General features: G+C 28.2%; 1 protein-coding gene across 15 annotated transcripts in view; it reads left to right on the top strand.

The window, feature by feature from the left end:
• LOC116849465 (glutamate-gated chloride channel) overlaps nt 1-15,000 on the top strand; it is a 157,035-nt gene that overhangs the window by 27,171 nt on the left and 114,864 nt on the right. For all 15 annotated transcript variants that reach the window (XM_032826606.1, XM_032826610.1, XM_032826609.1 and 12 more), the window contains 4 exons: nt 7,648-7,712; nt 7,984-8,204; nt 8,383-8,465; nt 8,631-8,771. In XM_032826606.1, coding sequence (XP_032682497.1) covers nt 7,648-7,712; nt 7,984-8,204; nt 8,383-8,465; nt 8,631-8,771 — 510 coding nt within the window. The remainder of the gene's footprint in view (nt 1-7,647; nt 7,713-7,983; nt 8,205-8,382; nt 8,466-8,630; nt 8,772-15,000) is intronic.

The following is a 15,000-nucleotide window of genomic DNA, read 5'->3' as shown; positions in this document are numbered from 1 at the left end:
ATACAACACGCCATCCGTTTCCACAAGCGCAGCAAGTTAGAATCGATCGTGTTACGACGGTATAAATGTTGGTCGCCAATCGCAGGATCTACATTCCAGTCAAGGTAGCTTGACTTTCGTGCTCGATGTATCGACCTATTAATGTTCGTTTCACCATGTACGATACATTCTTATCGAGGGCCGGCGCCGACGTATTTATGGATCGTCAACACTCATCTATGACTTTTTGGTTTTTCTTTAAAGTTTATTACATCTATTACGTGATTAATGTGATCATACAGTCAGATAATTGGAAATTGCAACAATTCCCTTTGAGAAATTTTGTAATACCCCATATCTAATAGGGGAATTTGCTTTTTACCCAGTAAACATCAATCCAGAATAACATTATGTCAATAGTAAAATTTCTCGCTTAACAATGTAAGTGCAATATCACATATATTGTATATAACAATTATATTGTTAAATAGAAAATTAAAACATGTTATTGTTAGTTGGTGTTGTTACTATGTATGTACTCAGAAAAATATTATTCTACTGATAAAAAAGCAATTATTCAATTTTCTTTGTTTCTTTTAATTTTCTACACAGATCTTTGTGGAATAAAGATGTAAATTTCATTAAACATTTTATTAATCTTTATGATGAATAGTATAGATAATCTTCAGCTTAATAGTACATAAGAGGGTTACTCATATTTGACACATTTTTTTATCAACTAAAAATTATTGAAAAATTCCGAAAAAAATTCATGTAGCATCTTTCAAGTCTCAACTAATTATTAAAAAAAGACAAAATTGTATATAACTTTTTAATTATTTTTTAATAAGAATTTACGAAAAAGTTACTTCATTCAAAAAAATATAACTTCCCAGACAGCACAAGACATCCATAGAACATCCATTTTATGTCAATTATATATCTGTATGTCCAGGGATATAAAGTAGACGTCCACAGAACATCCGATTTTGAACATGAAACGGCTATCTTCATCAGTATATCTTATGGACTTTTGATATATGTTCAAGATGAAACAAAGTTCAGAATATGTTAGAGAATGGTTTTGTATTATTATATTATTATATTATTATGTTTTAACGGTTTATCCAGACAGCACACAATATTTATGATAAAGACTCATAAATATTTATTTCGAATTATTTTTTAAAAATATTATATAAATATTTTATAAATATTTATACACATAAAGAAAAAAGTATCAAAATCTTTATTCAAAATATTATTATTTTATAATTTAAAATAAATCTTTATTTAAAATATATGCTAAATATTTTGTATAATATTTATAGTAAGTAAAAAATAAATATTTGTAGTAATATTTTGTAAATATTTCTATAAATATTACACATGAAAAAAACAAATATAATTATTCGTAATTATTAAATGAATAAAGAAATAAGAAAATCAAAATTTAAATTATATACTGAATGTTGTTTAATGTATACTGAAGAAAATTCTTTAAACCAAATAAATATATTTTGTTAAATATAACTTTTTAACTTAAAAAATATTTGTTACACTTTAAAAAACATATAATAAATATAAAGTAATATTTTTTAAATTTGTAAAATAAGCTGTAAAATTGTGAGTTTCTAGAAAAAATGATCTCCTTACAAGAAGAAAATTTTTTAAATGTAAAAATTGTGTTTAAATAAATATTTGCTTGTTTTAAAGTAAGTAAAGTACAAGTAAATTATTTTATAAATTTAAATAAATTATTTTCCAATATTAAAAATATCTTTTTGGGTTTCAAATTAAAGTTTCTTTTATTATCAGAAAACAATTTATTTGAATTTACCAAATGATTTATTTGTATTTTATTTACTTTTTACATACCTGTTAAACATATATTTTACATTTAAAAGGATCTATATATTCTCTTCTTTTATATAAATAATTTGTTTTCGTACATGGATACAACATATGTATACAGTACAAAGCGTTTCTCAATCAAAGTGACAGTGGCGCTGTAGGTAAGGTAAACGACTCAAGAACCAGAGATCTCGGGTTCGAATCTCGGCAATGGTAAGCAAATTTTCGAAGTACAATTTAACTTGAATTAAGTAGCGTATGAAACAATATAAACTAAAAACAGATATATTTTAAAAATTTAAGAAAAGTTTAGGAAAAGAAAAAAAATATATAATTGTATATATTTTAATAAATATTTTTATGATACTTATGATAAATATTTATGATCTATTGAAGTTGAGGTTATAAAAATATTTATGAAATATTCTGATAAATATTTATAAAATATTCAATAAATTTTATAAATATTTTATAAATATTTTATGCTGTCTGGGTATATATATTTCATCCTTTTAATTTACAAATTACAAAATTATCTTGTAAATTACAAATTCGGATGCTACTTTTATATGTCCATTGAACGTCGGATATTCAGTGGACATGTTGGGGACTTTAGCATGTTCTCCAATTTCATAAACGGATATCCCACAAACGTCCATTGAATGTCCGAAGGACGTAAAACGGATGGCTTATGGATATCCTCAATATCTCTAAAGAATATCTTATGGATATCCATAGGATATCCATGTCCTATCTGGGCTTTGTAATTTTTCTTAAAAGTAAAAGAAAGATTTTGGTGTTTTATATTTAGGACTGTAACAATTAATAAAAAGAATTGTTTAAATTATATATTTACAAAATATTTTGCAAATATATAATATATAATATAGTCGGATTATTTTTGTATAGGAAAACTATGTATTTTTATATAAGAAAATAAATTTAAATAACATAAAAAAATACTTTTACACATTATAAAAAAGAACTTTTCAAGTAAATTTAACATACAAATATAAATATAAACATAAAATATAAATATATATCCAGGAAAGTTTTATTAGCTGTTCACGTGTTTTTTTACTTCAACAACCTTATAAAAAATAAAAATATTACGAAATACATTAGTTAAATACATTAAAATAACTTGAAAAATTACTGAAATATACAATATATAAAGAAAAACAAATTTTTATTTATATGTGTAAACAGTATACGTTAAGGGATTACAGGACCTTGACAGGTATAAAAATTATATATAATTTGGTTGTATAAAAAGTTGTAAAAAGTTGTAAATTAATAGGAATATAAATATTTTGATGTATATGTCTATTTTAACGATATCTCTTTGCAAATTTCAAATGCATTTTTTATTTATTTATTTTACAAGCTCAAGTTTTTCAGTGAAAAGATTAAATTACATTTTTTATAACTCCTACTTTACGAAATATTGCTTCAAAATATTTTTCTAAAATTCGTCTCGTGAACCGATAACTATAACCTTAATGAATAAAAAAATATATTAATATAATTTTAGGTCATTCCTGTTGAGATCAGGATGGTTACAATCGAAACATAATTCTTTTACAAAAAAGAATTGAAATAGATACAATAATGTAGATAAATAAAATAATGTAGATAAATAGACATAATGTTAATATAAAATCATATTCACTATAAAATTAAAAATTTAAAATTTATCTTTTATCAAGATATCTTATATCAAGATATTGCTAATAACAAAAAATTTATACTTTTATTAATTTACAATTTTTTACAAATATTTCCTCTTTAAATTTTACCTAATTCTTACTCCTGTTAGAGTCCTATAATCTCTTAAGTGAATAAAGGTATTATCCGTATCTAGGATTAATTTGTTCCGATTGGTATTCAGACAGTAACTGATGAATTTTGTCGCTACTAATTCTCAAGTTCCCATGTTTTTTACTTTAACTTTTTTTAGAGTATATATGAAATCATGGAAATTTCGGGATGAGGTAAAATACAAAGTTATTAAAAGTTAATTAATTTGTATCCGGAAACGAATGATCCCTTATTCGCTTTAAAGACTAATTAAAAGAAAAAATACAATATTTTTAAGAAACAGCCTTGTATCAATATTCACAATTTTATGTATTTATTTTGGATAAGAAAGTAGCAAAAATATGGCGTATATCTTTTTAACCTACACTTTGTGATATAACTTTGTGAAATGAAATCGCTTAACACCTTTTAGATAACCATGATTTGAAAAAGTTGAATTGAATTGAAACGTTAAGTAACGGTAATTTTCAACAAAGAATATTTTCTTTATAATAGTCTTAAAATATATTCACACATTAGATATTTCAGAAAAGCCTGTTATCATGTATTCAGAACTATTTCTTTTTTTTTACTAGAATACTGTAACACTTTATCGAAGAAAAAGTTGATTTGACTTTATATACTAAAGGTTCTATATATACTAAATTGAATTTTTGTTTTAATTAATTTTAAAAAATGCTAAACTTACTAGAGTTCAGAATGAAGAATTTTTAGATTAGTTCGATGTTTAGGATAAACTTAGGATAAATTTGCAGATATATAAATTTATGAAATAGTTGAAGCAAATAACATTTACTTGACATTTACTTGTATTTTTAATGTGTAATACCCAATCTATCTAATCTAGTCTACACCAAAAATCTCATACTTAGCTAAAACTTCTTGTATATAGTCTCAAGGAAATTCTTCTAAAACAAGAAGGAAAATATTTTAAACCAAATACTATTTCTCTTCATCAAATGATAATTTTTCGGTAAAAATTTTCACTTAGATATAAAATTACAGAAAATAGCACTTTACAACTAGAGTTGCTTTTTGGGTGTTAGGGTATTTTCTTTTTGGTTTTAGGAGAATCTTTTGGCCGTAACATAAGAAGATTTCGCTAAAGATGAGATTATGTTTTTTGAGCGAATAATTTTTAGGGAGATATATTTTACTATGCGATACGGAAAGTATTATAAAACTCGTCTAGTTAAAATGTTGCAATCTTTAACCATCTGACTGTACCGCGTACGATACACACGCATCAGGTTAAAATGACACAAAGCAACGGAATTGTGGATTTTTCCGAGAATATCTCCTCGGTGCATAGAAGTCCGATGTTATTAAAAATTGATCTAGTAACGGCGGTACTTTTGTTCGCAAGCGCTTACTACTCGAGTAGTAAAATCAAATCATCGGAATGAACTTTGGAGAGATCATATATATCCCGCTTTCGACCTAACCTCCATTTTGTATACTTTTCGCCGTAAAATCTATCCTAATTGCGTTTACACGCGGCGACGATCGTTGGTTGGGACTCGAGTCCTTCTTGTATGATGAAATGAAAGACATTCATGAGTGAAAGTATGAGGATCATATTCGAAGGCAGAAGTATCTGAAGACAAATACACGGTCTCCAAATGGATTTGTGAACATGTTCTACAGTAGTCCGCCCTCTCTCTTCCCTAGAGTATGAAATATGTAGTTTACTTTTCTACTCTTTGACGAATGAGATGTCTGCCTAGCGTTATATAATTTATCGTATAACAATGTAGTATCGTGATATTTGCTATGTGAGTTTAATAACGTTGTTAGTAGTGTGAATCATCTATACACACATATTTTATAGTAAGGTACAATGTTCGCAAGTGTTTGTTTCTATAGGTAATGGTGATGATTGATAATTAGATAGCGCGCATTGTTGATTATTTCTTTACAATATTACGTGAAAACAGAGCACTCTTCGTGGCATTTTCTCCTCGAGAGTGAACGTATTTTGAATCGGAGGAAACTTTACGTATTTTGATGGGTCAGAGATACGTTTCATCACAATAGATACTTTAGGCTAAAATTTGTAGGCCAATCCGAGTCCTAACCACGACCTCAAGCTTCATTCCAAGTAGTAGCAGCATGTGCACAGCATGGCTCAAAGAAAGCTTTCGACGTATTCCTTAACAGCATAAGCTTATTTTGATATAAACACAGATACGACACACACATACACACACACATACACACACACACACACACACACACACATATATATATATATATATATATATATATATATATATATATATATACACAGAGTGTCTGAAACCTTTCTTGACATAATTCGTAGGAAAGTAGAACGGATTAAACGGAATAGAAAAGTCAAATACCATTTTGCAAAATTTGCAATAATTAATGAGAAATTTAATTATTTTTTCTTAGCTAATGAGCGCTCGGGAAGTGACAGCCGAAAGAAAGATATATTCGGCCGGCGTGCCAATTATGCGTCAATTTGGCACACGGATATATCATGCACATGAGTTAGTGTATCAAGCTTCGCTGTGTCTCATAATTATGAGCGGAGAGATGTAGAGAGCCGCGATTCGCGTGTATCACGGTCGCGCGCCAGCCAAAGATATCTTTCTTTCGGTTGCCACTACCCGTGCGCTCATTACTTTCGATAAAATATTAATTCCTCATTAACTATTGCGAATTTTGCAAAATGATATTTGACTTTTCTGTTCTATTTAATTCGCTTTACTTTCCTACGAATTGTGTCAAGAAAGGTTTCGGACACCCTGTATATATGTACATATATACAGTGTCTTAAAAATATGGGAATCCCTGAATATCTTTTTATAGTAAGGTTTTTCGATAAAACTTTCAAAACAAAAGTTGTAGAATTTCAAAAGCTGAATTCGATGGTGACTTTAAAATTGACCTTAAGTTTGATCTTGAAGGCCATTTCAAGATCAACTTTATTTTTTCAAATGGAATATGCATATTTTCATGACGGATTCGGAGTCTTATAGCATTTTCTGAAAAAATGTTTCAGACAAAAGCTTCTCAGTTTTTGGCGTAGATTCCACATTCCTCATGAAAATATGCATGTTTTATTTGAAAAAATAAAGTTGACCTTGAAATGGCCTTCAAGGTCAAACTTAGATCAATTTTAAAGTCATCATCGAATTCAGCTTTTGAAATCCTACAACTTTTGTTTTAAAAATTTTACCTTACTATAAAAAGATATTCAGAGGTTCCCATATTTTTAAGACACCCTGTATACAGGTCCCAGACCTCCATGATCACACTTTGCGAGAACGTAGAACGGATTTAGGTGTGCAAGAAAGTTCTGTGCCATTTTGCGATACTCGCAATAGTTTTCGAAAAATTAATTATTTTCTCTCAGCTAATAAGCGCTCGGGAAGCGGCAGCCGAAAGAAAAATGTCTTCGGCTTGCGTGCGACCGTGACACGCGAATCCGTTCTACGTTCTGGCAAAGTGTGATCATGGAGGTCTGGGACATTCTGTAAATATATTTTATGAAAAGTTACACTCTTCATATTTATGCATAGAAATTGCATCAAGCAATTTCTGTACGATGCAAAAACTCGACACTGATCGATCTACGTTTGACATTAGTGATCATATGATTTATATCATGAGTTATAAATTTGCTCCACAAACAATTTTTTCTTTTAATACGAAAAATATTTTAATCTTATTTAATATATGACAGATAGGTTCAAACAGTTCATCGAGAGAATACTTTCGTCGTCGTAAAACGAATTGATTGTAAAATGTTTGGACTATTGAATGTTTATCGTAACATACAATATATTATCTTTTTCTTCATTTATTAGAAATGTCGAAATCCTCGAAGGTATCGTCGTTGAAGCTGCACGAAGTATAACCTATTTGTTAATATAGAAAAATGGAGTGTCGGTAATTTTGCAATTTCATGATCAATCGGACGATGAAGGATTTAATAGCTAAGATCGTACCTCCTTGCTGTTTCAGGAACCTTGACTGTGAACGTAAGCGTGTTGCTGTTAAGTTTGGCTTCTCCTGACGAATCCAGCTTGGTAATATAATTATGCATTTCTTCTTTTCATATTATATAACTAAAGTAAAGTAATATGACACTTGCTAAAAGTTAATGATTTATATCAAATACTGAATAGTAATCGCAAATAACGGCATCGAATATTTCATAGAAAGATGTCGATTATGAATTCGTGAAAAAAAGATTTTGCAAATGGAAAGTCGTGCGAAATAATTATCAAATACATTGCATTTAATTTTGAAGTAAAGTAAAAGTCAGATTATGTCCCAATCGTCTTCTTGCTTTCACAGAAATACGAGGTGGAATTTCTACTGCAGCAACAGTGGTACGATCCGCGATTGCGTTATAGCAACAGATCCAGATATGAGTTTTTAAATGCGATTCATCATTATGAGGATATTTGGTTACCGGATACGTATTTCATAATGCATGGAGATTTCAAGGACCCTATCATCCCCGTTCATTTTGCCCTCCGGATATACCGCAACGGCACCGTCAACTACCTTATGCGGTATTTTTATCATCGATATATTTTATGTGCAAGCTAGATGAAAATATAAAAAAAAATTGTTGTGAGAAATTTTGAGAAACGCTTTCGTAACATTTCTCGCGTTATTTGTAATCAATACCAGCTAAAGTGTTCCGTTCGCCTTATACTTATATAAATAGGTTACTACACCATTTTACAGGCGTCACCTTATCCTATCCTGCCAGGGTAGACTTAATATCTTCCCCTTTGACGACCCATTGTGTTCATTCGCAATTGAGAGCAGTGAGTATTGAGCTTCCAGTTTTGAAGTCACGTAACTTTCATTATAAAACAGTTAATAAACTTTAAAGTTTACAAACTTTCTTTATAAAAAAAGGAGAAAACAATTACATTGTCCTGTGCTTTGAACTGGTAAGATTTACGCGAAAACACTCTTCTGTCTTTCAGTATCGTACGAGCAGACAGCGATTACATATGTGTGGAAGAACGACGAGGGTACGTTGCGAAAAAGCCCAAGCCTAACATCACTGAACGCGTATCTCATTAAGAATCAGACAATCACATGTCCGATCAAAGTGAGCTGGCGAGGTGAGTGAAACAATTGATTGCATGTTTTTGTATAGTCGCTCATAAAGAGAACGCGGTTCGCCTAAAGATAATATGTGCATCTTATAGATATGTCATTAGATGCACTTTGAAATATATGTGTTCGTGTTATTCTTTGTGAATTATCCAAATTTTATTCCTCTGTATCTTTTTGGTTTTCCTTGTCCACTGTAAAGTACCAATGCCTTTAAATAAAAATAATTGAAGTTCTTTAATATAGAATAAAAAGGTTTTCTTGTATCTTTTACATTTTAATAGTTGTTTATAGATTTAAGTTTAAACTCTGTTGTAACAATATGTTTGATGCGCTTTTTTTTTGAACAGAGTTTAAATTTAAATTTTAACCAAGTTTAAACTACTATTTAAAAATTGGCCTTTAATATTATTGTTTTAATATGCAAATATTGATTTCTATAAATTTATATTTTTTTTGCAAAATAATTGATTGCTTTATTTGTCAGTGTAACAGAGAAAGAATTTTCTAATTATATTGATGCTCGTAATAAGAAATAATGAATTATTCATGAAATTAATTTAAAAAACGGCTTTGAATTATGAAAATAAATAAAACAATTTTTTAGTTAAAATTAATTATTAATTTAAAAAACGGCTTTGAATTATGAAAATAAATAAAACAATTTTTTAGTTAAAATTAATTATTAATTTAAAAAACGGCTTTGAATTATGAAAATAAATAAAACAATTTTTTAGTTAAAATTAATTATTAATTTAAAAAACGGCTTTGAATTATGAAAATAAATAAAACAATTTTTTAGTAAAATGTAAAATAGATTAATGATTATTCTAGGGCTCCTTAGATTTCTAATCACGAGAAACGTTAAGCTTGTAAACTTGTAAGAGCCAACGCAAGATAACCATTGTGAATACAATTAATTATTGCTTCATTAAATGGAAGCTTTTAATATTATTTTATTTAATGTACCAATTGTACTAGTTTTATTTTCTTGGATCTTTTATAATATTAATATTACAAAAAATATTACAAAGAATTACAAAAGGAAAAAATGCGGAGTCAATAATGTTTACCCACACAGCACAAAACATCTCAGCAATGTTTCCAGAATATCACATTTGCAACGTTAAATATTGTGGAGATAATCTCAGAGATATTCTAAAAATGTCTCTACAACTCAAATGTCTTACTTGTCACCAACTTGTAATATTGTTAAGATATTCTGGAAACATTGCAGGGACATTCTGAAATATTGCTGGATAATTCTGGAAATATTGAAACTTTGTACAAAAAAATAATTTTTATAATATATCTTTAACTCACACGTCAGTTTATGTTGATTTTAAATGAAATATAGATCTTTTAATTGATTTCTCACTATTTTTATACCAGAAAATTTACTCAGTACTAATCGGATGCGATCTCGAGAACTGCAGATATCTTCAGGTTTCTACTGTATCACCTTAGCTGCACTACTTCTTCAACTGATACTAAGTGTTTCTTATTATCCTCATATGCAACCAAAGCAGTAATTTTAATTTTTTATAATATTATTTAGTATAATATTATTACAACTACAAAAATAAACTATTTAGTCCAAATATTTAATATAATAAAAAAAAAGTCAGAGATATTCTATCGAAACTTGTATCTCTTCGCGTGCCATGGATAGATCGTTAAAAGAATTTTGTAATATCATAATCTTTTTTCAAAAATAATATTTCATGCTTGTATATTGCAATTTAATGTTAAATAATTAGTCGCATTTTCATGGAAATGACAATTGAAAACATTCAATACGGTCAGAATAAATTTATAGCGTTCTAATGAACAGTTTTTCTACGATAAGTCTTTCATAGGATGTCAATTTGTGAAATCTTTTCCACAAGAAGAATTCTACCGAAATTTCACTATAACCCGTTACCGCGCTCCGTTTTTCGGCGATCCGGACGGTATGGGACAGAATTCTGAAAAGTAGTGGAGATCTTGATTGCTAAGAAATATTGTAAAAATATTTGCAAGATTTTATATGAAGACATAAAAACAGTTTAAAATATTTTTGATGTATCATGTATTTGAAATATTTTGGGCATAGGCTAATAAAAAACGTACAAGTATCCAAAAATCCTATAATTTTATAGAAAATTATAGAAATATATATATTTATCGAAATTTATATATTTATCGAACAAATAAATTTTTACTAAGATATCCATATAAGATATAGTTTTTCTCCAAACAATTCATTGACTTACAAGTAACACTACCCAAATGTCACACGCCGATCTTTTTGAAACTTTGCACACATGTAATACATCGAAAAACAATAGACACGTATTTTTTATTTTGGCTAACAAAACATTTTAAGGTTTATTATTAAGAAAACGTATTCGAAAATTTAACACTCTATAGCACCATGATAACTAATGCTACTCCTGAGCGTCATTCTTTTACAGCTTTTACGACATTACTCTATTATAATTTCATTGTCTGAATGTTTCTGAAGTCGCTAATTATGATTTTGACATTAGTTTTGCGAGATTCAAAATGGCGGACCGAAATCGCAGACATTTGAAAGACTTTTATTCAAAGTCAGTTTCGAAAAAGTTTTTTAGACCTATGATTGCGATTTTGGCATCAGTTATATCAATCTAGAGGACAATGAAATTATAATAGAATAATGTCGTAATAGCTGTAAAAGAATGACGCTCAGGTGTAGCGTTAGTTATTATTGTTTGCTATACAGTGTTAAATTTTCGAATGTGTTTTCTAACCTTAAAATGCCTTGTTAGCCAATATAAAAAAATACGTGTAATGTTTTTCAATGTACTACATATATGCAAAGTTTCAAGAAAATCGACGTGTGGCACTGGGTTAGTGTTACTTGTTAGATTGATTTTTAAAAGATTTCTAGTAATAATATATCGTGGTTTAAAATAGAGTAATTTTTATAAAATTTTTTTATAAATATATATACAAATATTTTGAATAATTTCTATAATGTCTCAAAATTATCTCACATATATAATGAACTGGACACATACTCACACACACACACATGCGCGCGCGCGCGCGCGCGCAAACGCACATTATAACAATAAATAATTATTATTAAATTTAATTACTTGTGTTCATTATTATTATTAGTATATCCTTACAAAAAACACTCAACTTGTAGGTGTAAACACCAAAAAATTCGGGATAAACACCTAAATTTAAGTGTTAACAACTAACTGACTTTTTCAAGTCAAGAAATCTTTGAATATACATACAATAGAAATTTGTACAATAGGTAATGTTTTAAGTAAAATATTTCTAGAATATTCAATTATATTCTGATATATTTCCCGCGACAGATTTCCAGAATATTTCAAAAATTTCGCAAATAATAATGTTTTAAATGAAATATTTCTAGAATATTCTATTTGAGATATTCTGAGACATTTCCAATGACAGATCTCCAGAATATTTCAGAAACATCGCAAATGTAATGTTTCAAATGAAATATTCTTAAAATATCTCATACGAAATATTTCATATTTTATATTTTAAATATCTGTACAATATCTCAAGAATATCTTAAATGTAATATTTTAAAAATGATATTTATAATATTCTGGAGACATTTCTGAGATGTTTTGTGCTATGTGGGTAGTATATTAAATAACAATAAAATAAAAGTTTCCTTGATAAAGCAATAATTAAATAATTATATTTACAACAGTCATTTTGCGTTGATTTTTATAAACCTGTTAAAGTTTTTCATAATTTGAAGTATAAAATATAAAATGTTAATTCTATTTACTAATTCTATTAAAAACCTATCATTATATAAAACAGATGTCCAGACATCAGCATTTGTTACATACATATTTGTTTTATGAAACTCTTTCCGTTTATTAAAGACTTACTATACAAACCATTTAATAAATATATTTTTATTATTAAAGAATAATCCAGGCTTTAATTGGCATGTTAACTCTTTAAATGTTATACTCGAAAAAGTTTCGTGGTAAAATATAAAATTGTTTTTTATTTACTTAAACTATTGTATTTTTTGCTTATAACAAATAAAAATAAAAATTAAATATATTTTATATTCTATTTTTTTTATATTTTTCAAAGAAGATAGTAATAAACTAAAAACGAAGAGAAACTTAGATAGAGTAAACTCGAGTAAAATGGCCATACTTTTTTAAAATGTAAAAAAATACATTTCTTATTGTTATTTCTTAATAGCATTTGGCATATTATTTCACTGAAGCTTACAGTACATAATACCATCAGAGTTAAAAGAAAAATACTTCAGTGAAATTATTTATTACAAGAATATCAAAACATGACAAGCATTAGCCTTACCTAAATGTTTAAAACAAAATGGCTATAAGGAATAAATGACCTATACATATTTTATGTTCAAGATTCTGTACCTATTATTTTATAGAATAATGAAAAAAACATAATTTGACATATTTATTGTAGTATAGGATATTTAATACCTGTTATTTATGAAAAATGTAATACACATATAAAATAGAAACCTCTATTACAAAACTTAAATTCTAAATCCAATTTTTTATCAAAACATATTGCACATAAGATTTAATTACTGTAATATTGAAAGTAATTTTTGGAATATAACAACTTTCGTTTTATAAATGTTAGAATTGCAGTGGGCCATCTTACCCAAAATGTGAGTAAAAGATGTTTATAATAGTACTTATAAACAAGTAGTGAAAACGAAAATAAAAATGCATGTTATATTACAATTTATATACCTATTTTATACCTACTTTATATCTAACATTAATTGCGATAGCTTAACTGTAATTTATTCGACGTTACAGCAAGTTTTAGTGGACACATGAGAAATTTTACACGTAGTCGAAAATAAAATATAGTATAATATTTATAATCTTAGTATTCCCTTATATCATACTAAGAATCATTGATAATTACTTATTATCCAGTATTTTTAATACTGAAAATAAGTAATTATCAATGATTCTTAGTATGATTTCTATAAGGGTTTCGAAAAATATACGCACATATACTACGATAAATATTGATTATCTTTGTGACTGATTATACAAACGCAATGTTTTGCAATTATTAGAGAAATTACAACCTATGGTCATTTTTCCGGTAAGGCCATAATACCCGAGTTTACCCTATGCTTATTCAAAAGAAAAAAAAAAGAAATTTCTGTCTTGGGGAAAATCGCGCAGTCGTTTTAAATTATACTGATAAGGTTAATCATTCAAGAAGATTCTCTTCATGATTAGGTTAATCGTTCAAGAAGACTCTCTTCATGATTAGGTTAATCATTCAAGAAGATTCTCTTCATGATTAGGTTTTATAATTGTTCTTATAATGCTCTTAAGCATCCAGAGATTGGTACATTTTGCAAACAAATTTTCACATAGGAATTTAATTCTATCAAAACGTTTGGCTTTTCCCTACAATTAAATAAACATATTATCGGCATTATAATAAACAAATAACTAATGCGACACTTAAGTCTGTATTAATAATTGTTACTTGAAATTTGTTTCAAATGAAATAATCAGATTTAAATTTAAGCCCGTATTAATATTTTATACAGAGGGTGTCCCAGATCCATTCTCCAATTCTCAAACTTTGCGAAAGCGCAAAACGGATTGAGGTGAGCAAGAAAGTCACATATCTCCTATGTGCAGTACGGAAAGTTTCATACCGTTTTCTGATATTTGCAATACTTTTCGAGAAATTAATTTTAGAAAATTGCATGAAGAAAAGAGAAGCGCTTGAGCCGCTGAAGTCATTCGAGACCTAGGGCAGTTCAGGTCAAGAAACGCATGTCGGCGTGCGGCGATTAGAAAAATAACGCGTCATTGCTTGTGCTTATAATGCTGCGCTCCTACGTTTCGTCTCGACTCGGTGCGACAAGACGTAGAAGCGCAGCGACAAAAGCGCAGACAATCGTACACCTTCCAATCGCCGTGCGCTGAAATCCGCACGTTATATTACTGGCCCGCACTGTGGTTCGTACGATCCTTCCTCTGCCATATAGCGCGCGTTTCTCCTTAATCTTTCATAATTAATTACTCGATTATTATTGGACTATCACAAAACGGTATAGAGCTTTTATGTTCATCTCAATTCGCTCTACATTCTCACGAGAGATTGTGAAGGTAGTCTGGGACACCCTACATATATATATATATATATATATATATATATATATATATATATATA

Source organism: Odontomachus brunneus, unplaced genomic scaffold, assembly GCF_010583005.1.
Source record: "Odontomachus brunneus isolate Ranch 3 - 2012 unplaced genomic scaffold, Obru_v1 Obru_scaffold_116, whole genome shotgun sequence".
Lineage (NCBI taxonomy): Eukaryota > Metazoa > Arthropoda > Insecta > Hymenoptera > Formicidae > Odontomachus > Odontomachus brunneus.
Note: the sequence above shows the minus strand (reverse complement) of the source record. Positions and strands in the feature narration are given on the sequence as shown.